Raw genomic sequence first — 26650 nt, 5'->3', positions numbered from 1 at the left:
TAAAAAATCAAACAGTAAAATAAAGTACTGAAGGAGAACAATTTATCAGAATGTGTATGCTAGCGCCATCTAGTAACACAAAGAAATACTAATTTTCACTACTTACGGTTGTGCATTACTGACCTATTAGTACTGGAGATAAGTAAGAGATGGCGCTAGTAATCTTCTACAAGTAACCACTAGATGGCGTTAAATAAAAATATTTGATCTAATTGATTTTTATTTAAGAATATTAATTAAAATAGTATTTTACACGATATTGTAAAGTACATCTCTTATTATAAGATTATAATAATGCTTAATAAGTGAGGCCTCGTTGTTCCATTTCGTATCGAACCTTCTCGGGTTCCGGCCAGAAAATCATTAAGACGATGGAACCTGTAAAGACAAAAGTTACAGTTAAAATGTCCCTTCTGCGATATTTAGCATATTCCGGGGTTGTGTGAAAGAAATTGTTGTTGGTAGGTAAGGTATCATAAATGACAATGGGCACTTTTGTATGAAACTTGGTCCAAGAACCTCCACTGATGAGACTTATATGTAATGAAAGCTTATGCTTTCCCTATGATTCTGGCAAAGTTCTATCAGATTCTGTCCCGGGGTTCTTTTTTTACGGCCATGTTTGTCCTGGCTAAAAATGTGATAAAATACAGTGGGAGCTAAAATCGACTCAAGATTTGTTGCTGGATAACTAAGTCTACATAAATAATTATGTATCATATTGTATATCATTTTAAAGAGGATCTTTTCCAAAATCCGAAACATAAAAAAAACAAAAAAAAATCTTTTTGTAAGCGAATTATAGTCAATTTATATCTGCAGCGCCATTGTTTCTCGGTAGCTAAGTTCAAGTTTCATGCTTTTTACCCCTTCCAAAAGTATCTTACCGATTTTTTTTATATTGCTTCCGGAATTTGATCTGAGTGATAATAACAAGAAAAATAAATAAACACCTCTCCGATAGAGACCGGCTAAGCTATTGCCTATTGCAAGAAATCGTCATCATTAGCAAGTCATTACGGTATTGCATATAAGCTTATCAGCAACTTGGAACTTGGTCCAAGAACCTCCACTGGTGAGACTTGCATGTAATGATATCTTATACTTGTCCTATAATTCTGGCAAAGTTCTATCAAACTCTGTCCTAGGGTTTTTTTACGGCCATGTTTGTCCTGAGTGTACAGCTAGTGGACTGCAAAATCACCTCAGGATTTGTTGTCGAAAAACTATTTAACTAAGTCTATATACATAATTATATGTATATCATAATGTATATCAATTTTAAAGGGGAAGGTTATCAGAATCAGAAACACAAATAAAAAAAATGCATTAAGTATGTAAACGACTTTTAGCCAACTCACGTCTGTAGCACCATTTTTCTCAGCAGCTACGTACAAGTTTCGCGCCTTGCAACCTTTCCAAAGAAGCCCAATCATTTTTTCCTTCTTCTGATATTGCATTCTTAACCTGACAAGTGACAACAACAAGAAATAAAATAGATACCATTCCGATAGAGGCCGCGTAAGCTATGGACCTATTGCAAGATAACGTACTCAAAGGCTAGTCATTATAATCCAACAGACGTATCATGATTAGAATGCGGCGGGACGGAAATGTAGTACATCGCCTTATGCGAAAGAGACGAAATATGTGTCTCTTTAACACTAATAGTATACAGCTTAGTACGAGAGAAACAAGAAATAAGTCATTCTAATCAAGATGCAATACAATGACTCTATTGTATACAAAAGAAACACATTTATTAAACAAGTTCAGGCAATAACTGGTGCAAAAGGCGGCTTTATTGCCAAGGTAGCAATTACTACCAGGCAACCTTACGTTTACGATACGTTTGTTGTACCATTCGGCATTGTTTATAAGACAAGATATAAGCCTGGATTAATAAAACAAGATTGTGGTGAAAGAAAACATACTACATTTGCGTCCTCCCGCATTCTAATCATGTTACGTCTGTTGTATTATAATGACTAGCCTTTGAGTACGTTATCTTGCAATAGGTCCATAGCTTACGCGGCCTCTATCGGAATGGTATCTATTTTATTTCTTGTTGTTGTCACTTGTCAGGTTAAGAATGCAATATCAGAAGAAGGAAAAAATGATTGGGCTTCTTTGGAAAGGTTGCAAGGCGCGAAACTTGTACGTAGCTGCTGAGAAAAATGGTGCTACAGACGTGAGTTGGCTAAAAGTCGTTTACATACTTAATGCATTTTTTTTATTTGTGTTTCTGATTCTGATAACCTTCCCCTTTAAAATTGATATACATTATGATATACATATAATTATGTATATAGACTTAGTTAAATAGTTTTTCGACAACAAATCCTGAGGTGATTTTGCAGTCCACTACTGTACACTCAGGACAAACATGACCGTAAAAAAACCCTAGGACAGAGTTTGATAGAACTTTGCCAGAATCATAGGACAAGTATAAGATATCATTACATGCAAGTCTCACCAGTGGAGGTTCTTGGACCAAGTTCCAAGTTGCTGATAAGCTTATAATATGCAATACCGTAATGACTTGCTAATGATGACGATTTCTTGCAATAGGCAATAGCTTAGGCGGTCTCTCTCGGAGAGGTGTCTATTTATTTTTCTTGTTATTATCACTCAGATCAAATTCCGGAAGAAATATAAAAAAAATCGGTAAGATACTTTTGGAAGGGGTAAAAGGCATGAAACTTGAACTTAGCTACCGAGAAACAATGGCGCTGCAGATGCAAATTGACTATAATTCGCTTACAAAAAGATTTTTTTTTGTTTTTTTTTTATGTTTCGGATTTTGGAAAAGATCCTCTTTAAAATGATATACAATATGATACATAATTATTTATGTAGACTTAGTTATCCAGCAACAAATCTTGAGCCGATTTTAGCTCCCACTGTATTTTATCACATTTTTAGCCAGGACAAACATGTCCGTAAAAAAAGAACCCCGGGACAGAATCTGATAGAACTTTGCCAGATTCATAGAGAAAGCATAAGCTTTCATTACATATAAGTCTCATCAGTGGAGGTTCTTGGACCAGATTCGCCCATTCTCCTTTACTTGTGCCTTGTGCTTTTCGAATTTATAAAGCTGTTTTTCTTATATAACTTATAACTTCTTATAATTTCTGGTATAACTTAAAATAAAATTAGGAGGTGTCTGCAGGAATCGGAGCCATTGTCGTTACTATTAGGGTGCTACCAGACCAATCGATCGATCATCGATCGACGGCATCGATCAACGTCGATCGAAGTTGATCGACTGGTCTGGTAACTTTAATTGATCGACAGATACTGTTCGATTAAGCAATCGATTGATTGCCGGGCGATGACAATAATCGATCCGTCGGTCTGGTAGAAACTATCGATCGACGTCGACTATTCCATTCTACCATCGATCGATGGTCGATCGATTGGTCTGGTAGAAACTATCGATCGACGTCGACTATTCTATTCTACCATCGATCGATGCTGTCGATCGATGATCGATCGATTGGTCTGGTAGCACCCTAAAAAGAGTTTTTGCAACGGGAATAATCCCTCTTTGGGACCATTTCCGGGGCATATCACTGGTCTAGGCCCAAATGTTTTAGTTCTCTTACCTGTTGTGAATAAGCCCAGCGATATAAGTGCTAGTTGACAGTGTGTGTCAAGCGTGGCCCCCAGCACGTAGGACCCCACCGCAGCCCCTGTCCGCCCGACCATGTACATCACACACATCGCCATTGCTCTGTAGACATAAAAAAAATCACGCTCTATCCCCCAAGGGGTAGGCAGAGGTCAAGGTGTAGTAAATACACCTACAGAGTCGCCAGCTATGTTTAATTAAGTTCCGTGTATAGGCGAGCCTATTGTCATTATTAACTGGGCACAAAACCTGGAAATCACGTGATGTCAAATTATCTATCAAGCATGAATTGAAACTCAAACTCTGACTCACGATGGGTAAAGGTGGATGAAAACAAGAGTCCAACAGTAAACAGTTTATTGTGGAATAGGTAATTGGCACTTTACAAACAGGAACTTAAAGTGACAGTTGAACGATAATACTTACAGGGTGTTAGTGACATCGTAACAAATACTGAGGGGGATGATTCAGGGAAGATATCTTAAACCACAAAGCTGAGGGTGCACTGAAGAAAAAAAGATGTGCAGAAGTAGACCAAATGCACACCTAGACGCGCTGCAGGAGCCGCACGCACAAAAGTCATCGCACCTTATAAATCTTTGTATGAAATCGTTTGCAACGTCGCGCACCTATCCGTGCTGCGTGACCGGCATTTTGCCACAAAATGCGATGGCTTCATGCGTGCGGCTCATGCGGCGGGCCAACATGATTCGCAGTTGATACCAAGTGAAGAAGATTTTAATGTTTTTTACGGATAATTCCACCACCATAATGTTCATCATATCCATCTTAGGACTTCGTATCAACAGTGGCTGCAAGTTGTCTTTGATTACTTGTGGCTCTGCCCACCCCATTTGGGATTACGGGCGTGAGTTTATGTATGTATGTATGTTTACGGATAATTCCACTTGATACCAACTCAGATTCATGGCCTGAATCATCCATCAAAGTTTTCGTAACATAAAGTTTGAGGGATGATTCAGGCCATGAATCTGAGTTGATATCAAGTGGAATTTTCTGTCGCAAAGGTATGAAAGTTTGAGGGATGATTCAGGCCATGAATCTGAGTTGATATCAAGTGGAATTTTCTGTCGCAAAGCTATGGAACGGAAAATAATTTAAATAAGCTCTAAAATTTTCATGACTTCTCCGACAGGAAATTCCACTTGATATCGACTCAAAATCATGGTCTGAATCATTCCCTTCAGTATTCGTTACAGTGTCACTAACACCCATACCTACTTGTATGGCTCCTGTATGTACTTGTATGGGGTGTAAGTGACATCGTAACGAATACTGAGAGGGATGATTCAGCTGATTATTCTGAGTTAATATCAAGTGGAATTTTCCATCGCAAAAGTATAGAATTGAAAATAATTTAAAAAAATAACATGAATTTTGCGACGGAAAATTCCACTTGATATTAACTCAGAATCATGGTCTGAATCATCCCTCTTGAGTATTCGTTACGATGTCACTTACACCCTGTATAGAATAGAATATAATGAAAATAAGATGCAATGGCGGTGAAGGAAAACATCGTGAGGTAACCCACACGAACCTTCGTAAATAAAATACAAATACCTAAATTGGTAACTTACCGTAAGCAAGTAGGGAAAACATCAACAGAGATGGCAGCGAGGATAGAGGCGGCGCAACCTGAGCATAAAGCCAGGATGAGCAGCGCAGTGGTGGCGCCACCTTGCGGCACGTAGACGGCGCCCACAGTGGCTAGCCCGCAGATGAACATTATACCACCTAGAAATATTTGTTTTTGAAGTATGGGTATGAATGGGCCGGAAAAAGATGTGTTGCTGTTGCAGTTTCTTGTCATTTCTTCTCCTCGGCCATAACACCTTGCGAAATGACGTAAATTCAAAAATGTTACATTGACCTTCAACAAGTTTACATACATACATAAACTATGCCTATTTTCCATCGGGGTAAGCAGAGAATATAGAATTCCATTTGCTTCGATCCTGACACACTTCTCTTGCTTCCTCCACATTCATCAATCGCTTCATACACGCACGCCGGTTCAGACTAGATCGTATTAAACCTTTTCTAAGGACATCTGTAGCTTGTAAGTTGTCCATAATAAATAAATAAATAAATAAATCTCCAATTTGGTCAGTGTAAGTCCTTCTAAGGATGTCGCTTTGACTTGCTGTCATTTTTACTTTTTTTTGCTGTTGCTTATTTATTATTAAGGTTTATATTTAAAGATTCACGGCGCATTGGCGCTTCTGCACTATAAAGTTGTGAAATGTAAATAAATACTTACAATATAGCGTTTTCCTTCCAATCTTGTTGATGAACACCCCAATGGCCAGATATGTCATGGCGAACACCAGGCCCATCGCCATGGATATCGGAAACACTGCCACGGACACCTCCGACTTGCAAATCTGGTCTACTTCCAGCTGGAAATACGACATTTATATTAGTACCTAGGGCACTGGGTCTCAGAAGATGTCAACAATGACATCGACATTGAGAGGGAGCGTAGGGCGTTGGCTGTCCGTGGGAATATGTTGGCTCGTAGATTCGCACGCTGCGCAAGAGATGTGAAAGTGACTTTATTTAAGGCATATTGTCAATCCTTTTACACGTACAATACTACGTGTAATACTACGTTTTTTTACGTGTACTTAGTTAAGAGACTTTTTGTAATTATTTATTTTTATTTTGGTGCAATAAAGTGTACCTATTTGTATTTGTATTTGTACAATCTATGGGTCAACTTTACTCAGGGGGCATTCAACGCCTTACGCGTACAGTATAATAACGTCAAATCATTTCTAGTAAGTAATTATTAATTAAACGTTATTGATTAGTCTGACTATTATTGCAAGTAGGTAAGAATTAGAATCAGAATAATTTATTCAACGTAATTATCATGGATACACTTGTTGAAGGTCAATGTAACAATTTTGAATTTACGTCATTTCGCAAGGTGTTATGGCTGAGGAGAAGAAATGACAAGAAACTGCAACAGCAACACATCTTTTAAATCAATAAGGGTATTTATTACAAGTTATTTAATAACTAGAGGAACACATTCAATACACATTCTCTCATTTTTATCGTTTAGGTAGATATTAATCTTATAATAAGCTTTTTTACATAAAGTAAGCTTCACATGAGCTTTAAATTTATTTTCTGACAAATTTAAAATATTATCTGGTATTTTATTGTAAAAACGTATACATATCCCCAAAAAGATGAATTTAATTTACTTAATACATACATTACCAGTTATTTAATAACTAGAGGAACACATTTAATTAAATTTAAAGAATTTTGTAATATAACTTCCACGTACTGTCCTATTCTGTGTATTCTTGAATTTCTCGTGTATAATCTCACAGATAGTGATACTTCTCTCATTCTTGTTTTGTAGAATGTTGTTCAGGATATCTGGCACCCATACGTATAAACCACTTGATCTAAAAATAAAAAAAAAATAGTTACTTGTCGATTCTTCCTCTTCTCTCGTATGAGACCAATGACCGACTTCATCAGTACAGTGCCCTCCGAAACACGGAGCATCGTATTTTCGGACAACCGGGTGATCAGCGTGCAAAGTGATTTTTGTGATATGTCCATTCCGGGATCCATCAACCACTGAATCACAGAGTCCGTTACACCGGCTTAAAAACTATTCCGAACGGATTGGCTATTAGACCAAACGCCACATACCCGGGCGGAGCAACCTGGTGGAGTATGCTCCGTACCTCCCTCCGGTTGACCAATGGGAGGCCTAGGCCCAACAGTGTGACGTATAAGGCCAGGCACGCACTACGTTTTTCGCCGCGCGGTAGAAAAGAACAGCGGCATATTGTCGCACTGTAATACTGCGCCGCTGCGGTGGCTCTGCCGTCAAGGGCGCGCAATACAATTCAAAACTGTTTAGTACAGAATTACAGTGCGACATTATGCCGCTGCTTTTTTTCTGCTGCGCAGTGAAAAACTCGTAGTGCGCGCCTGGCCTAAGACTGTCTATTTTATGTTATTAAATACTTTTCGCCGGTTCGAACCTCGGTAAGTACCGTACTTGTTATTCCCTTAAGTACTTTTCACTACCATAGTTGGCTCGACCATAATAAATGGCGATACGGCTCACCACCTATCACGTTGGTATAACAGAAAGCTCGGTAAGGTGTGGGTACTTAGTTCATCTTGCGATGAATGTACCTCTGTCTACGTAGCCGCGTAGTAATCTTGCCGAAAAATCAATTACCTATCTATTAATCGATTATTGACCTTTGACAAACATACATACATGCATATATAAACTCACGCCTATTTCCCACTGGGGTAAGGAGAGACTATGTAATTCCATTTGCTTCGATCCTGACACACTTCTCTTGCTTCCTCCACATTCATCAATCGCTTCATACACGCACGCCGGTTCAAAGTAGATCATACTAAACCTTTTCTAAGGACATCTCCAAGTTCGTCAATGTAAGTCTTTTGAATAATCTAAATATCGATATGATTCATGATTATAATCGATTGTAGTAATTGTAGAATTTCCAAGATCGATTTAATCGATATTCATGAAAAATAATCGTTTATTAATGTTTGTTAATCGATATACAGTCGATTATCTGGCAAAACTACGCACTTTTTTTGTTTTTGACGTGACTTATTGTAGATTTGCCGCAGATGGCATTAATTACTTGGCTGGACAGAGAAACTACGCACGGATATTGCCGTGAGCCTATATAAATACTTACAACATGAACACTGCAAACATAGAGATGTGTGAAATAAAGACGCATTTCAACAATGGAGGTCGGAACAGAAACGATATGTTCTTAATGGCTCCCGCAAACCCTGTACTGGCTCCACTAGTGCTGCCAGTCGTTATCTTCTCCACCTGAAAGTATAATGGAGTTGATGACATCTCCACTGGCGATTCTGAACCCTTTTACATAAATGTAACCCTGTTTAGACGTATTACATAATGCAATGTATACATTAAAGGATGGTCTTGAGAGAATCGGTATTTTAAGGCTGTTCGTTATTTAAACATTTCCCACGCATTTGAAATTCCCGCCCTTTCCCTTTGCCATTTGACAAGGACAGACGGAACGACCGCCATATTTAAAAAGAAACCACTTCTTCCGATTGCCGCGCGGACGACGCAGGTACCTCGCATCAAATATTAAAGAAAACCTCAAAAACCTAAATAAAGCCTACATGGAATGCATTCCCGACGATTGTGAGTGTTTGTGAAATGAATACAATATTGGATTTAACATTGGCGAGACAAACTGTAAGTTTTTTCCTAATTCTTCCACTGTCGCAACCCCCCTCCATTATATTTCATACATTTTCAAAAAAATAAGTAAAAAAGTTAAATAGGCCACATTGCAGCAATTTACTTAAAAAGCAATATTGCTTTTTGACATTTGCGCATATAAAAGTAAGTGCGCAATACAAACAAATGTCAAATAACATTAGGTTTTGACTTTGATTAGGTTTTGTTTTGGTTGTGATTTTTTAGATGAACATAATTTATTTTATTTTGAGTTTTGTTTATTTGTTTTATTTAATTTTATTTTTGTTTCGCCTCATATTTTTGTTCTGTAACTGTTTTGTTTATGGTGTAAATAAAGTTATAAAGTATCAAAAAAAAATACACAAAATTGCTTCGATGTTTCCTTTTTAAAAGTATAAAAACGGATTATCTCAAGAGTCTTAAAGCTGATTATGTATAAAAAAAACTAAGTATTACTAAGACCATGGTATAAGAAAACGAGGTATGCTCAAAAGTCACAGCTAACATTTCAAGGTTAGCCCAGCTGACGTCATCCCACCCTGCGTTGCTATTTCGTAAAAAATAAATTACCCACGACCAATGTTTTTATATTACTTAACTTTGCAAGGAAATTTTGAACTTTTAGTAAAAGATTTACTTACAGTTCTAATGATTTTTATATGTGAAATTAAATACATTAGTCAGTAATTCGCTTAGTTTTCAATAATAAAATTTACGTCCTTGGAATGTTGGAGATACCAATTTAATGGCAACACAGTGGTAACACTTACGTCATCAAAGGGCTAGCAATGGCGGATTGTTATAGGATTGAGCATACCTGGTTTTCTTATACCATGACTAAGACACGTGCCACCTGCCACCAAAGCTCAGTGCGATTCCTGTTCTGCAAGGTATTGCTATTAGGAAGTAAAGGCGAGGGTTCTTAAAGATTAGAAAGTCCATACAAGTTCCTACGAGTGGCCTTAAGTGTACGGTCATGATTAGGTTGTTGCAACTTTTTCAACATGCAGGTTGTGCCGATGTTTCTGGTCACTTAGAGTGTTACTATCCATACGGCCACCTTGAATGTCCCTTATTATTGGACATTCTGGATTTTGCTTACTATAATATACATGTGACATCGTAACGAATACTGAGAGGGATGATTCAGACTATGGTTCTCAGTTGAGTGGAATTTCCTGTCGGAAAATTCATGAAAAAAAATGTGATCATTTAAATATTTGAATTATTTCCTGTTCCATACTTTTGCGATGGAAAATTCCACTTGATATTAACTCAGAATAATCAGCTGAATCATTCCTCTCAGTATACGTTACGATGTCACTTACACCCTCATACAAGTACATACAAGTAGGTATAGGTGTTAGTGACACCGTAGCGAATACTGAGCGGGATGCTTCAGACCATGATTCTGAGTTGATATCAAGTGGAATTTCCTGTCGGAAAATTCATGAAAAATTTTGTGAATATTTAAATTATTTTCTGTTCCATACTTTTACGACGAAAACTTTGATATCACCTCAGAATCATGGTCTGAATCATCCCTTAAAGATTTCGTTACGATGTCACTAACACCCTGCATGTATATCTTGACTGTCACTAGCTATTTGCTCCTGATTCGACTGTACCAAGAAAGGCTTCCACCACTAAAGTTTTATCACACGATGAAATAAGAATGAGGAGTTGACCAAGGATTTTAGATACCAATAACTCGCTAAAGAAGTGTTACGTTATTTTGATATTTATCAACGTTGTTATAAGTATTACAACTCTGTGCAAGTCACTGGTGCTGTATGTCACCAGCTGGCTTCTCAAAGGGGGAACGCCGGATCGAAACCCCGATACCTTGTACCAACATAACATGAACAGCCTTTACACGTCCCACTGCTGGGCACAGGCCTCCCCAAATCAACCACTTCGGAACGCACGCTAAGCCGTTGGTCACGGGATACTAGCCCAAACACCTCCACCAACCCGTACTGGAGCAGCGTCGTCGATTCTGCCGCGTGTGGTCACTCTCTTTCAATCTAGCAAATGACGCTTCTGAGTAACAGAAAAGGATAGAAACATAGGACAGACGAGGGGATGTGGTTCAACTTTAACTCCTTGTTCTTATTGCATCGTGTCGCTATCATGGAAAGAATTTGGTCTAGGTCATCTTCAAAGCCTATGCCCCTATGCGTCTTTGCCCCTACACCGCACCCACCAAAGCGGCACCTGGGGGGAATCCTGGGCATCTGCAGCCGGTAGACTATCAGGCCTGGGTAACAGCTGACCCGATTCTTCTTCTTCAAAGCGCTGACGGATCCTTTGCTGTTAGAGAATGGGCATGAGAACACATTGGAATGATACTGATTTGTTATAAAATGTGTGTGATTAGGTGATATTTCAATTTTAGTTCATCTTCTATGTCTTCGCTTCTTTATCTGCACCATGAACTTTTCTCTAGTTCTATGTAAATATATAATTTTGTTATTTTTTGGAAACACGTATTCGCTAGTAAGTATCTAAGTTAAAAGCTGAATTTAAAACCTTCCAAAGAGACTTTAAAAAAATAAAAATAAAAAACTTACTGCAAAATCCTGGACAGTCACTCCGTGATTCCGAGCGTACATCTTGGCCAATACCGGCAGAGCCTTGTCAGGACCCTTGGCAGCCAGAAGATACCGTGGACTTTCAGGCAGCATCGTCAAGACTCCAGCAGCGACTATCCCAGGGACACACCACGACCATATGAAGGCTCTCCAGGGAACTACTGTCAGAGAGCCCACGGTGAAAGACCAGCTGCCTGGGATAATGATCCAGGCAAGACCTGGAACGAGAAAGGATTTCTTCATCAGGACATGCCATTTTTTATTTTCATTCCTTTTATGATATGTAACATGTAATGTAAGTACCTAAATGTGACCCCAATATCGACCCAGCCGGCATGATACACGATTTCCCTCATTCTGGTCTAGCCTAGCCTAAAAGTTAGATAATAATGCTCTTTTTATATAAGTTTTGCGTCTATTTAATGCCGGGAACTCATAGTATAAGAAAACGACGTATGCTCAAAAGTGACAGCTAATATTTCAAGGTTAGCCCAGCTGACGTCACCCCGCCCTGCGTTGCCATTTCGTAAAAAGTAAATTACCCACAACCAATGTTTTTAATTTACTTTTCAAGGATATTTTGAACTTTTAGTAAAAGATTTCCTTCCATCCATATGATTTTCTCCCTATCCATCCATAGGGTAGGCCCGTGCCCCAGCAGTGGGGACGTTAATGGGCTGATGATGATGAGTATAAGATTTACTTACTTTATATTTAGTTTTAATGTTTTTATATATGTGACAAGTAATAGTAATTAAATACATTAGTCAGTAATTAATTTTTTTTTCAATAATAAAATTTACGTCCTTAGAATGTTGGAGATGCCAATTTAATAGTAACACAGTGGTAACACTTACGTCATCAAAGGACTAGCAATGGCGGCTTGACATAGGATTGAGCATACCTGATTTTCTTATACCATGGTCCTGATGACTTCTCATAATTTAAGTAGGTAAATTGAATATTTGTGTGGCTTTATTTGAGCCAATAACTCAATTGAACTACTTTAGTATATTGTTATGTAGGTAACGGTCTAATCTATCGGGTAATCGGATTGGCCTAAATTTCTACTTGACATTTGTTGCGCTTACATTTTCTGTTGTGATTCTTAGACACAAATAAAATAAACTTTTTAACAAAAAATAACCGACTTCAAACGCAAAACTAGAAAGCAAAAAATAAATTTACTTTACGCAAAGTAATAAGTACGTATTTTCAATTAGTTAATTAATTTTATAATTCTGAACTCGGTGCCAAGTAAATGACCTTGACTTCCTTGACATGGGACCACTTTGGGAATATCTACTTTCGAACAAAAAAAGAATTATCAAAATTATATAAGTACCTACGGAATTTTTTGAGAACCTCCTCCTTTTTTGAAGTCGGTAAAAAACTACAAATACCTAAACATAAACATAATACCTCAGTGTAACAATGTTACCAACCGAATAAAGATGTTTTTGAATTTGAATTTGAAAATTCAAATTCCGTCAGGAACGGAAGTGGTTGATCTAGTGGATGGTAGCTTATGAAAACTCTTATTTATTTATATTTGGAAGAATTAATCGTCTCTAGCGGGTCGATAGCGATGTGAGGGAAATCGTCTACCACGCCGGCGCGGCGCGTATTGGGGTTCTGAACTGTTTGTTGTCGCGACCTGACCTGGCCACCTCTATGGCTAGAGGAATCGGGTCGTCGAGATCGTATATTGCGTCCTTCGGAGGCCGCCGATACTTTTAGTAACATCCCTAAGCGGGATGTATTCGGAAGCCGCAACTACCTGGGGATTTGGGTGATGCAGAGCAGAATTTAAAAAACGTTTTAAGTTAATTTGAGCCAGCGAGTAAACCACTAAGCAAATGTATATAAATCGGTTGCCTTTCCCTAGTTAGACTTTTCCCTTATCACTGAATGCAGTTTGCACCGGTGCATCGTATGTTCAAGTGCATTAAAGGAGCATTGACCCACCGAGGATGTGGCCGGTTTCTCTAATCAATACCAGACGACATTCACCTTGAACGGCGTACAGCTTGACCGCGATAATCTAACAAGTTTTAAAATTTTGGAAGGTTTTTTTTGTCGTTTATTGTAGATTTGCCGCAGATGGCATTAACTACTTGGCTGGACAAAATTTGGAAGGATCACATAACATGACATTATCACAGCTTTATCTCCGAAGGAGTAGATATATTTATAAAAAAAATATATGTACCTCTGCCTACCTCTTTGGGGATACAAGCGCGATGCTGTATTTATGTTTATTTAACTATTTATCTAAAAAAAATAAAGAAACGATAGCATCTTGCGTTCTTCCCCGAAAAGGTAGGCAGAGTGTAGTATATAAACCCACTTTTCGCCAGCTATATCTGTTTTAAAATAGCATTACAAATACTTTATATTGCATGTGTGTGCGCACACGAGAAATACAAAAGAAAAATAGAAAGTGTACAATAGGCGGATATTATATATAAATAAATAGTTTATATATAATGTATACAGAGGGTGTAAGTGACATCGTAACTTAAGCTTTGAGGGATGATTCAGACCATGTTTAGATTTCTGCTTAAAATTGGCGTGTGTTCCATAAATTATGCCTGTCGATTATCCGTCCCTTTCTTTTTCAACGGATAAGAAAATGGCAGGTATAAATTAAAATAAAATTAGATATTTAGTATAGCATAATTATTGGCACGCAGATTTGCACGTTGTAGTGAGCAAGTTAAGATCACGCTTTTTAAAGCATTCTGTCAATCATTCTACACGTGCAGTCTGTGGGCCAACTATACGTCGCGGGAATACGGAGGACTGCGTGTCCAATATGTAAGCGTGTACTGTTGGGGCTGCCGCGTTTTTGCAGCGCATCTTTAATGTTTGCTGAGACGCAGACGGATTGTTTCTTTGCAATAGTAAGGAAACGTTCCGCCTCAATGATGCGTCGCTTGGAAGCCAGCTCCAACGGCATCCTGGGTGTGTGGGCGGACCGCTGGGAGTCGCCATTGATGGCGCGATGGTTGCGACTACACGCACACATACCTCCTCCCGCTAGACGACTCTAATTTACATAATTTGTTTTCATAAATAAATATTAGTCTACTAACATTAGGATTAAGTACTATGTTACTAACATCTATGGACAATAGTCTGAAAATAAAGAGTTTGAATTTGAATTTGAATAATTAGGAATTCGCACCAATAGTATGTATCGAGTCATACACTTGCATCATACACGTCACATACCACGTCATACACGCGAACCAATCGCAGTCACACACGATCCACTCTTTCAACTCACCGCACTCAACGGAAATCCATTTCAAATTGTAGCAAATACGAATAATTGCAAATTAAAACCACAATTCTAAATCCAGAAGACTATTTTAATACTTCCCTTATTCGTACTGAGCAGCCGATAATAGTGAAAGTAGATCTTACCTAGCTGTTGATAACGTATAAAAACACCATCTTTTGTTTTTTTTTTTAAACCATTTATCATCGACTTTCTGTTTCTTTGGAAAGTTGGTGATTTATTTTGTTTTCTTATTTTGTAATTGCTTTGGGTTTTAAACGTGTTTTAAAGATTTGCCGCTAAAGTGATTAGGTGTTTGGCTGGAGTTTGTCGTATCTTTTTTTTTTATCTTGGCGCGACTTTACTGGTTGGAGATCAGCTCTTGGATTATTTTTTTTTTGACGTGACTTATTGTAGATTTGCCGCAGATGGCATTAACTACTTGGCCGGACAAATGGGGAGCGCTGAAGGCTCTCAGCCGGTACAACGTTTAAGACAACAGGCCTGAGGGTGCCCAGTTGGGCGCGAACCTCGGCTCAGAGCGTCGTCTGAGAGAAAAAAATATATTTGAAAGAATTAATCGACCCTAGCGGGTCGATAGCGATAAGCGCTGTATGAGGGAAATCGTCGACCACGCCGGCGAGTTGATTGGCTGCCTCTATGGCTAGAGTAATCGGGTCGTCGGGACCGTATATTACGTCCTTCGGACGCCGATACTTTTCAGTACCGTCCCTAAGTGGAATGTACTCGGAAGCCGCAACTACCAGGGGATTTGGGTGGTGCGGAGCAGAATCGAAAAAACGTTTGGAAGCTAATGTCAGCTCTTGGAATGTGTGCCTGACCCCGTACGGAATAGATCTTCGACCGTCGCCACCTTCGTCCACTCCTTGATGCTGTCTGGACATGACATCCCAAGTAGCAACCGATTGTCTTAAAAGAGAATTGTAGATATCTTGAAGGCAAGTAGACTAAATCAAGCCCTTGTCTTGGATAAGTCTTATATGTCTCCAAGATATCCCTCAAGATATCTTGAAGACACAGTTTAGTAAAAGTGGGCACATACTTTAACTCTTATACAAGACAGACTTAAGACAACGCTAAGTCAGACTTAAACCCTACTTTAGACAATGTTCTTGCGTATTCTAAACTTAGAATTCTTGTAGTATCACTTAATACCAAGAATGTATACTTGAAGATATCTACAATACTTAGTTAAGACTATAGGATTGAATTGCACTGAGTCAATTGTAACTTAACGAAGTAAAACTTCAGGTCATACTTAAAACGATTTTTACTTCACGCGTCTTTATTTTAGAATATAATGGCGAACATTTACATTAACACAAGAAATGAAGTCTATAAGAAAATGGCGACTAAAATAAGTACTAGTTGTTATTTTAACAAAAGGTTATTCCGCCGTTTCACATACAGGAAATTATAAACGCATGATTGTTTCTCGTGTAAAATCGATAGAAAGTGTTAAAAAACAGAAGGGCCTTGAATATACCAGAAAAATAATAATAAAATTTGTATTGATTATTCAGCAAATAAAAAAATGGTGACATATGGTACAAATAAATTCATTTTCTATTAATACGTGACAGCTGAACGCAGTAATTGTTACTACAACAGAAATATTATATTAATTTACTTCAGTTTTTGACGATAATATTGTCAAAAAAATTACTTGTTTTCGTCCCGTAAGTGCAAAATGGCGTTAAGTAATATTTTTCTAAATGAAGTAAGACTTTAGAAACAATTGATTTCGTAAGAATCAGTTTAGAAAAGTAAAGTCAAGTTGCACTTCATCAAGTACTAGTTAAGATAAATTTTACTTCAATTGTCTAGGAGTATACCCACTTAAGACAAAAAGTATTTAGTGAATTCCTACTTAAAACTCTTATATCTAAAGTTATCCTCTATTTTGATTTAGTGAAGTATTGTCGTAAAATCATGTTTGTTTATTTTGTGCCAGAATTAGCTATGTAACAAGTAACAATTAAAATCGAACGAGCTTTTAAAACGTATGGAAAGTATGTTTGTTTAAGAGGTAAGTTTTTCGACTCGTGGAAGATAAACAATATTGTTATGCTAAGTTCTTACTTGGATAGGAATGTGATTTACTTAATTGTTTAATATTTATCAGAAATGGAACTAACAAACATAAACTCAATTTGCTAATGAGTCTCCGCGCATACATTCTCATAGGTTACCTACATGGTTCGCTGACGCAAAGTAGGTACGATCACCGCGCTTCTAATTGCCAACGGAAACAATGTGATTATTGTAAAAATTTACGAGTGTCCGTTGAATATTGTATATACGAAGAACCCTTGCAATTTGATTAACGTCGTGTGTGTGCGCGGTAGTTTCTAATCCCACCAAAAACATTATTGTTAATAAAGGCGGCCAAATTCCCGATGACTTTTATCAAGCTAAAAACATATTGGAATCGAATCTAATGCTCACTTTAAATGCATTTAACCATACACAAAACTTAAAATATATTTATGATTGTGAATAAAGCTTAGTTAAAAATAGGTACATTTTTAAAATTATTAAAAGAAATAATGAAATGAAAGAAGAAAGAAAAGTATCTAGACACGCGGTAGCGTGTCAAGCCAAGTTCAAGAAATAGAACTGGCGAGCCGCACCGTGTGTAATATTACACGAACCATCTGGAGCCACTTTTGACCCCCTCATAAATCAAAAACTATATCACATAAACGTATCAAATTTGGCTCATATATTGAGACTTGCAACATACATATGTGTTCTAAATTTCATAAGCTTATCTCAAACGGTTATTTAGATATTAATATCTAAAAATCCTCATTTTTATCATTGACTGACTGACCTATAGATCAAAACTCTAACCCAGTTGCAGATGACCTAGAAAGTTAAAATTTGGTATGCAGATAGGTAATTAGATGAATACAAAGGAAAAAAAAACTAGCAACTTTTAAATAATTAGATTCTATTATGAACGCTTAACATAAATACCTAATTAGTGCCTGTACCTAACTATAGATGTAAGAATCAGTAAGTAATCAAAACTCATGACAGCCGGTCTTTTTGTGGTAGGTATGTAGATTAACTTAACATAACATATCACGCCTATATGCCCTATCGGGGTAGGCAGAGCACTAAGTGATCATGGAACCACTTGATGCCACATTCGACAAGTACTATGAGGGTAGGTAAGCAAGTTGGAACATGTGTTTAGCGGTGATAGGTTGTCGTTGTCAGCTTTTCGCCCATGATACAACACAACTCTCATCCATTTTACTGGCATATATTTTTTTTAACTTAACGTGAATCTTAAACAAGTTTAATAGGTATTCAAATGTTTTATTTTTATAAAGTCGACTTTTAGTTTTGAATTTGTCCTTTTAAAAGGACCCACGCGTTACGAGGATATGTACTTACCTACAAAAAGTAATGATATCCAATCAAAAACATAAATGTGAAATGAGAGCCAAGTTCAATATTATCGTTAGCAAAGTTTTTTAGTTACAAACAAACTCAATTTGCTAACGAGTCACCGCGCATACATTCTCATAGGTACATGGTTCGCTGACGCAAAGTTGGTACGATCACCGCGCTTCTAATTGCCAACGGATACAACGTGATTTTTGTAAAAATTAACGAGTATCCGTTGAATATTGTATACACGAAGAACCCTTGCAATTTGATTAACGACGTGCGTGTGCACGGTAGTTTCTAATTCCACCAAAAACATTATTGTTAAAAATGGCGACCAAGTTCCCGATGACTTTATCAAGCTAAAAAAATATTGGAAGCGAATCTAATGCCCACTTTAAATGCATTTTACCATACACAAAACTTAAAATAGATATGTTTATGATTGGCAATGAAACTTTGTTAAAAATAGGTACATTTTTAAAATTATTAAAAGAAAGAATGAAAGAAGAAAGAAAAGTATTTATTTATTATTAGACTAATAGGTACCTACTTTTAAATTTGAACTTAGCAGGTTTTTAATATAAAACTCGATTTTTCATGGTGTAGTGTTGCCGTGCGCTTAGACTAGGTTAGACTAGTTTAATCATTTTTGAGAAGATTTGTGCGAGACGTAGGTACCTGGGCCGCCACACGCTGGTTCGGAATTGAAAAACAGGAACTTACGACTTTTTTGACAAAATTGAATGATTGTGTTATACTAATCGATAGAAAAAATTGATAGCAATGAAGAAGATATCGCATCGCTAACAAAAACAGTAGGATGTGCATTATCACAGGTTAATTTTCTGTATTTAATTTTCTGCATTCGAAAACCACCAGATCTTTTTATTTTTTGAACTTTGTCCATCTTTCTGCTTGCTTCTATTTCGATTTTATCGTCCAGTGAATAGACTTTTCTTATGTTTTACTTATTGTAGTCAAAAACGAATAAAACAGTCTTGTATAAGAGCAACAAATAATCTTAACTAATCTAATCTCAAAGCTTAGTATTAAAATTGCCTTAAGTATATCTAGGCAATTCATTTTTTACTTTACAAGACTAAACTGATACTTCAGTAAATCAATTTAGTATTAAGTGAGCCTTCAAATAATCTGAGTTAAGTAAAAATATACTTTTAGACTTAACAGTAGGCTGAGATAAGACTAAATAGTTTTGAGAATACTTAACTTGGTTTTGTGTATTCTAAATTATCTAAAGTAGGATTTGTTGAAAACTATATAGTATTAAAGAAGGAAAAGAATTTATGAAGTCCTAATAAGTCCTATTTGATTTGGATAAATCTCACTTTAGCTAAAGTTTAGACATATATGACTTAATCACAATTCTTGTTTGCTACTTGGGATCCTCGGCCCTCCCAAGCGTCTAGGACGCAGGATAATTTATTTTGTACTTTATATTGCGTTTACAAAATATAAACTGTGGTGCCGTACCTATGCGTCAAATCTGTAATAAATAAGTCATTCCAACAATTATAGTATACAGGGTGTTAGTGACAACGTAACGAAAACTTTGAGGCATGATTCAGACCATGATTCTGAGTTGATATCAAGTGGAATTTCCTGTCGGAATATTCTTGAATTTTTTTTTCAATTTTATTCTTTTGCAAAGGAAAATTCCACTTGATATCAACTCAGAATCATGGTCTGAACCATCCCTCACAGTTTTCATTACGATGTCGCTAACAACTATACACACTTCTCGGGTACAGGCTATGTGGTTATGTTATGCAAGGAAAGGAAATCAAGACTAACCTGGTAGAATCATGAAGGAGAATGAGATGAAGACAGAGCCCCATGCGATGGCAGCTGCTCGGCGGGAGTTGATGTGCATCTCACCCAGGTACGCGTATACTGTCGCGCTGGATGCTGATACCCTGGGCAAACGTTACCACGATTAATAGCTTATACATTGTTTTAAGTTTACGCGGTTATTATCATAATTAAAGCACATAATAACGGGTTCGTACCGCGTTTAAATGGGGATATGAGACTCCCGATATTTCGACACTGTCGCAAGTGCCAAATTATGGATCTACCTACTCCACTCCAACCTCAGCAGTCATCCCGTGATCATGGCACTTGCAACAGTGTCGAAATATCGGGAGTCTCATATCCCCATTTAAACGCGGTAAGAACCCGTTATTATGTGCTTTAATTATGATTAATAATAGCTTGTCCAAAAATGGCGAGCAAACCGGCGCGACGCTGCATTCGGCTGAATCCTCATCTTCCAGATCTTTTCTAAGTCGACCTAAGTCTGCCAACATCACGCCTCGTTTCGAATGGGTTATCCCATTCGGAAAAAATCGAAGTTATCATCATCCCCTGGTAGTTGCGATTTTTTATACATCCCGGATAGGGACGCCACTGAAGAGGCTCCCGAAGGACGTGATATTCAATCTTGATGATCAAGCCAAGTAGTTGATGCCATATGCGACAAATCTAACCCTGATACGACGATTTCCCTCAATCAACGCTTATCGCTATCAACCCACTAGGGTCGATTAATTATTTCAAATATTCTTCCTCTCAGAGGACGCCCTGAGCCGAGGTTCGCGCCCAACTGGCCTGTTGTCTTAAATTTTGTACCGGGTGAGAGCCTTCAGCGCTCTTTATTTGTCCGGTCAAGTAGTTAATGCCATCTGCGGCAAATCTACAATAAGTCACGTCAAAAAAAAACTTTTCCAAGCGTAATTCCATGCTTTATCACGTGTGTCAATTGTTTACTCGACCGAGTGAACTGTTACGAGCACGTGTGTACGGTCACGAGCATTAATATGTATACACTTTGGTACCATTTCACATTAACTTTTTTGACAAATTTAACTGTAAGTCTCACTCTCTCTCTCTATTTAAGAGCTGCGCTCTTGTCGGTGGAGTAACCGCCAAGTAAGTCTCACTAAATGTCAAATATGTTAGTGTGACAGAATCCTAAAGTGGGTACATTATATTGCTCATGACTGTACTATGTATTATTCAACGTTATTATTATCAATCGCAGGGAACCTGGTGTAGTGGTTAGAGCGTCAGGCTCACGGTCTGGAGATCCGGGTTAGATTCCCGATGGGAACATTGTCTAAATCACTTTGCGAGGCTGTCCTTTGTTTGGTAAGGATATTGGCAGAGGCTTGATCACTTGATTGTCTGAAAAAGTTGATTCCGTGCTTCTGAGGACGAGCTAAACGGTTGGTTCCGCTAACGGCGTCCGGGGTCCAGTGGTTGAGCGTTGGGCTCACAATCCGGAGTTCAAGTCCCGGGTTCGAATCCCGGTGGGGACATATCACAAAAATCACTTTGTGATCCCTAGTTTGGTTAGGACATACCACTGCTGGGCACAGGCCTCCCCTCAACCATACCCCCACCCAGGAACCCCACGCACCCCGCACCCCGGGGGTATACACCATACCCCCTCCGGTTGATTGATTGAAAGTAATGTACTAACAGATAAAATCAACATACAAGCATCCAGTCAAGACCCTCAAGATGAGGAGCACCCACACGCTGGTGGCGAACGAGCTGGCGATGGAAACGACTGCTGAAGCCAGCATGGCCGGTAGCATGACTGCCCGCCGGCCCAGGCGATCTCCCAGGTAGCCCCAGAGGAATGATGTGCAGATAATACCTGAAGGAGGAATAAAGTACCTAGTACGGTCACGAGCATTAATATGTATACACTTTGGTACCGTGTCACATTAACTTTTTTGACAAATTGAACTGTAAGTCTCACTAAATGTCAAATATGTTAGTGCGACAGAGTCCTCAAGTGGGTACATTATATTGCTCATGGCTGTACATGTTGGGCTTGGCAGAAGAAACACGAAAGAAGAATAAATGCAGTGGAGATAGACCGATGAGGATGTTTCCTGCCGCTGTCGCCAAGGGATGTTTTCGGGGTACATACATAAACTCACGCCCGTATTCCCCGAAGGGGTGGGCAGAACTACAAATAATCAAGAAACTATTTGCAGCCACTTTTGATACGTAGTCCTAAGGTGGATAATGATAAACCGTATGATGATAGGGGATCAGCCTATCGCTCTTACAGATGATCCATCATGTTGGACAGGACGCTGTCCTATTGTCGCCTCTTACGACATGCACGGGAAGATAGGCAGCTGGACGCATTCTATGTTTTTTCTTTACTCCCACTCCAGCAGAGGAGATGTTTTCGTGGTACTATGGAAATTTGGCCAAGCTTTGGCAACGAAGCCATTCCAATATAAATTGTTTGGCGACATAGATAGATAGATAAAATACTTACATTATTGAGCACAATGAACACAAGACACAGAAATAAGGACAACAGATACAGAAAGGTAAAAAAGCGGTCTTATTGCTCACGCAGCAATTAATTCCAGGCAACCTTTGGAAACAGGAAAATTAGTAATGATTATACATAGATAGCTCACGACTATATCCTAATTTGGGGTAGTTAGTACATCCATCGCAAGATGAACTAATTATCAACGCTTCAACGAGCTTTCTGTTAGACCAACGGTCACAACATCTATAATGGTCGAGCCAACCGTGTTAGCGTATTAATAACTCATTGGCGCATTATCCGTGCTTCGGAAGGCACGTTAAGCCGTTGGGTCCCGGTTACTACTTACTGATGTAAGTAAGTAGTCGTTACATGAGCCATGTCAGGGGCCTTTGGTGGCTCAATAATATCCCTGACACCAGAGTTAAGGTTGGTAATTCACCTCACAACCCACACGATAGAAGAAGAAGATTGGCGCAAGTCCGGTTCCGGGGTTCGAACCGGCGATCCCCGATTGAGATACCAGCCGGTGTACCACAGGACCATAGTGACTTACAAGTTACAAGTACAAGTTAGTTACGATTATGGCAGTTACGAAATTAATTCTTAACCAATAAGATACCAATTAATGAGAAGCTCGGTGGCGCAGCGGTTAACGCGCTCGGTCTGCGATTGTTGAAGTTAAGCAACTTTCGCCAAGGCCGGTCATAGGATGGGTGACCACAAAAAAAAAGAAAAGTTTTCATCTCGAGCTCCTCCGTGCTTCGGAAGGCAAGTTAAGCCGTTGGTCCCGGCTGCATTAGCAGTCGTTAATAACCATCAATCTGCACTGGGCCCGTGTGATGGTTTAAGGCCCGATCTCCCTATCCATCCATAGGGAAGGCCCGTGCCCCAGCAGTGGGAACGTTAATTGGCTTATGATGATGAAGATACCAATGAAAGCAGCAGCGGTAAGGAGTCCCTTGTGCTCGCTGGAGAGCTGCAGCTCACACTCTGCCGCCGGGATGACGTAGCTCATGCCCACTGACTCCATGGATACATTGAGCATGATCATTCCACTCGTCAGGAGCACCAGGTGGTTGAAGCGGCCGTGACCTGGAAAAGAACGCAGGGTTCATTTTATTTATAAATTAGCGCGTTTATTATAAGGTTAGTGATTATTTAGAAGATATGAATGCATGGGATTAACTGTCTGAGAACTAATATTATTAGCAGCTAAATTACTCAATTGTATAACAATATTTTATGTCAATTTTTTTAAAAGATCGTCTACGGCGCTGTGCCGATGTTTTCCTTGCAGCTTCTGTTCCCCGGCTATTCAGGTTGTGAGAAGCTGCAGTAGTTTTAGGCGGATGAGACGTTCGTTATGTAAAAATTGACGATTCAAAGTGTAACTATGTTACCTACTGAATAATGATCAAATTAGAAGATATTTTATAGAAAGACCAGGTCAATAGAAGTCTAAGAGCGAGCATTTAAGACACCTTGATGACAATGTTGAGGACTAATTCAAATTCAGGTAGGTATTAGGATTAATGCCGTAGAAATGAGGTCGTTGAGTAGCATCTGCGATGTGAAATTAAGTGATAGAGTGAGAAACAGTGTAAAAAGAAAGATAATTATAGTGACTAATATTGAGAGGGGAATGTTAAGTTGGTTTGGACTTATAGAGCGGATGAAGGATGATAAGATTACGAAAGCAGTATATAAACCAAAGGTAGGGCTGGCAGAGGTAGATCTAGAAGAACGTACATACGAAACGTCAAAACGAACGTCTTCTTTTGAGGTTGTATTGAAATACTGTCCTGTGACGTAAAATGTAATTGGTCATCGACATACTCATTGTTACTTAATAAATAAATTTCGAAAGTAAGTCGAAAAGTAGAACAAAATGAGAGTGATTTTTGATCATCTTAAACTAGCTTCTTTTTCTAGATTAGCAATTTTCCATCCTTAGGGGCCGTCCATTAATTATGCGAGGCTCGAGAGGGGGGAGGGGTCCATGAAAAAATCACGAAATATCATAAGGGGGAGGGGGGTGTAGTAATATATCACGAGTATTTATTTTTTCGGCAAACGCGCGATACTGAACCGAAAAGCGGCGTTTCGTGCAATTATTTCGGTAGGTACTAAAAAATACACGTGATATAGGATGGGGGGGGGGTAGTCTTTAACCTCACCATGTATCACCAAGGGGGTGGGGGGGGGTGTTAAAAATGCCAAAAAAAACATCACATGATTACGGCCCCTTATCATCAGTAGCTGCCAATTTAATCAGAATAACTCCCATTTAATTATGCACAATATTTTCATTTAAATATTTTATGTACGCAAGCATTACTGTGACCATATTTACATAGCGAAACTGTTTATCTAAAATGATAAGAAATATAGGTTCCAAGCCGCAGTATGCTGCTCGTATATCACACGCGACGCGATAATTTAGTTAATTCTATTGGCTACGCGATACAATTTCCATATTACTTTATACTCGTATATATACGTAAATCACACTCGAAATACCATGGTAGGCAGAGCCACAAGTAATCAAAGACAATTTGCAGAAGTTGATTATACAACTTGAAGTACCTTATTTTAATACCTTTTTTATTCCTTTTTCTCTGTAAGTATTTTGATATGACTTTGTCTTTTAGTTTCTGAGAAAATATACATTGTTTTTGCATGAAATCCATGTTTTTATGGGTAAGTCGCCAATAATATTAATGAACTTTATGGCGACAAGGCATCACGCTCTCGCCCACAAAACATGACCATCATGGTCACAGTGCGAAGCGGGCTGCACCTGTCCATTGTTTTTTATTCTAATACATATACAGCATCATGCCCGTATCCCCAAAGGGGTAGGCAGACGTGTATAATATACACACCCAATCCTCTCCAGCTACGTTTTCAAGTCCCTTGTAATAGAGGACGAGCTTATTCCCTTTAACCGGGCCCAATTTTGAGCCTAAACCGGGATCAAACCAAAATTCAAATTCATATTCAAAAATATCTTTATTCAGTAGGTAACATAGTTACACTTTGAGTCGTCAATTTTTACATTAACGAACGTCTCATCAGCCTAAAACTACTGCAGCTTCTCACAACCTGTATAGCTGGGGAAAAGAAGCTGCAAGAAAAACCTCGGCAAAGGGACCTAGACGTTCTTTAAAAAAAAAAACATAAACATAGCCTGTGACACTAAGTGTTGAGTTCTTCAAAGATCTCACGGATTTAAAAGTAATAACTGTAAAAAAACGCCACTTTTCTGATGATGACCAGCTGAACGCCGTCTGTTTTCTTGGCATCTTAGTTCAGAGTCATCTTCTCTGTCTAACCTTACACGGAGTCAGAAGAGAGAAATCAGTTCGTGCATCATCATCATTATCATCTTCTTGGACTCACGATCCGGAGGTCCCGGGTTCAAATCCCGGTACAAAATCACTTTGGGATTCCCTTGTTTGGTTGGGACATTGCAGGATTTGCAGGCTGACCGATTGTCCGAAAGTAAGATGATCCGTGCTTCGAAAAGCACGTTAAGCAATCGGTCCCGGCTACTATTTACTTATGTAAGTAGGTATGCAGTCGTTACATGAGCCTCGTCAGGGGCCTTTGGCGGCTCAATAGTATCCCTGACACCAGGGTTGATAAGGTCGGTCATTGATCTCACAATCCACACCAGAAAATATCTCCCTAGCATTCGTTGCTTGGCCGGAAAGATTTGACAGAAATGATGTACCTAGCTAGCTATGTATAAAAATATGCAATTACCTACCAGTCAATTCAAAAGCTTCTTCAAAACTCGTTTCATTTTGTTTCTCCATACTCCTCTCTGTGTCCGAGGCGGGCTTATTATTCTTCATAATTGTTTCCACACAACACTTCTTGTCTTAACACTCAACTTTATTATTTACTTTTCACTTATGAAAAAGTTCACCAAAAATAATTAAGGAATACCCTTAAAAATTACATATTTATGAAGTCAAATAGTTCATTTGAAGTATAAAAAGCACTATTTATACCGAAAAATTAAAAACGCATTATTTTTCTAAAAAATACACAATTAATCACTGTAACAATCTGTATAAATGCACCC

General features: G+C 38.4%; 1 protein-coding gene across 1 annotated transcript; it reads right to left on the bottom strand.

Annotated features, from left to right (window-relative positions):
- Positions 1–216: 216 nt before the first annotated feature.
- Positions 217–26624, bottom strand: LOC126369968 (synaptic vesicle glycoprotein 2A-like). Its single transcript, XM_050014577.1, has 11 exons — positions 26330–26624; positions 23488–23649; positions 21753–21915; positions 20046–20167; positions 11501–11739; positions 8380–8522; positions 6963–7086; positions 5922–6060; positions 5239–5395; positions 3612–3739; positions 217–378 (listed from the first exon to the last, which is right to left on the bottom strand). Exons 1-11 carry the CDS (start codon positions 26415–26417, stop codon positions 299–301), a joined length of 1545 nt encoding a protein of 514 aa, XP_049870534.1. The 5' UTR covers positions 26418–26624; the 3' UTR covers positions 217–298.
- Positions 26625–26650: the final 26 nt, after the last annotated feature.

Source organism: Pectinophora gossypiella, chromosome 10 (assembly GCF_024362695.1).
Source record: "Pectinophora gossypiella chromosome 10, ilPecGoss1.1, whole genome shotgun sequence".
NCBI classification, from domain to species: Eukaryota; Metazoa; Arthropoda; class Insecta; order Lepidoptera; family Gelechiidae; genus Pectinophora; species Pectinophora gossypiella.
This window is presented reverse-complemented; position numbering and strand designations above follow the sequence as displayed.

Coding starts and splice junctions, on each gene's coding strand:
- LOC126369968 (XM_050014577.1), bottom strand. CDS start 26,417: ATGAAGAATAATAAGCCCGCCTCGGACACAGAGAGGAGTATGGAGAAA. Junction 7,087..8,379: donor ATGTTTGCAGTGTTCATGTT/GTAAGTATTTAT, acceptor TTTTATTTTTAG/ATCAAGTGGTTTATACGTAT. Junction 6,061..6,962: donor AGAATACACAGAATAGGACA/GTACGTGGAAGT, acceptor TCGTATTTCCAG/CTGGAAGTAGACCAGATTTG.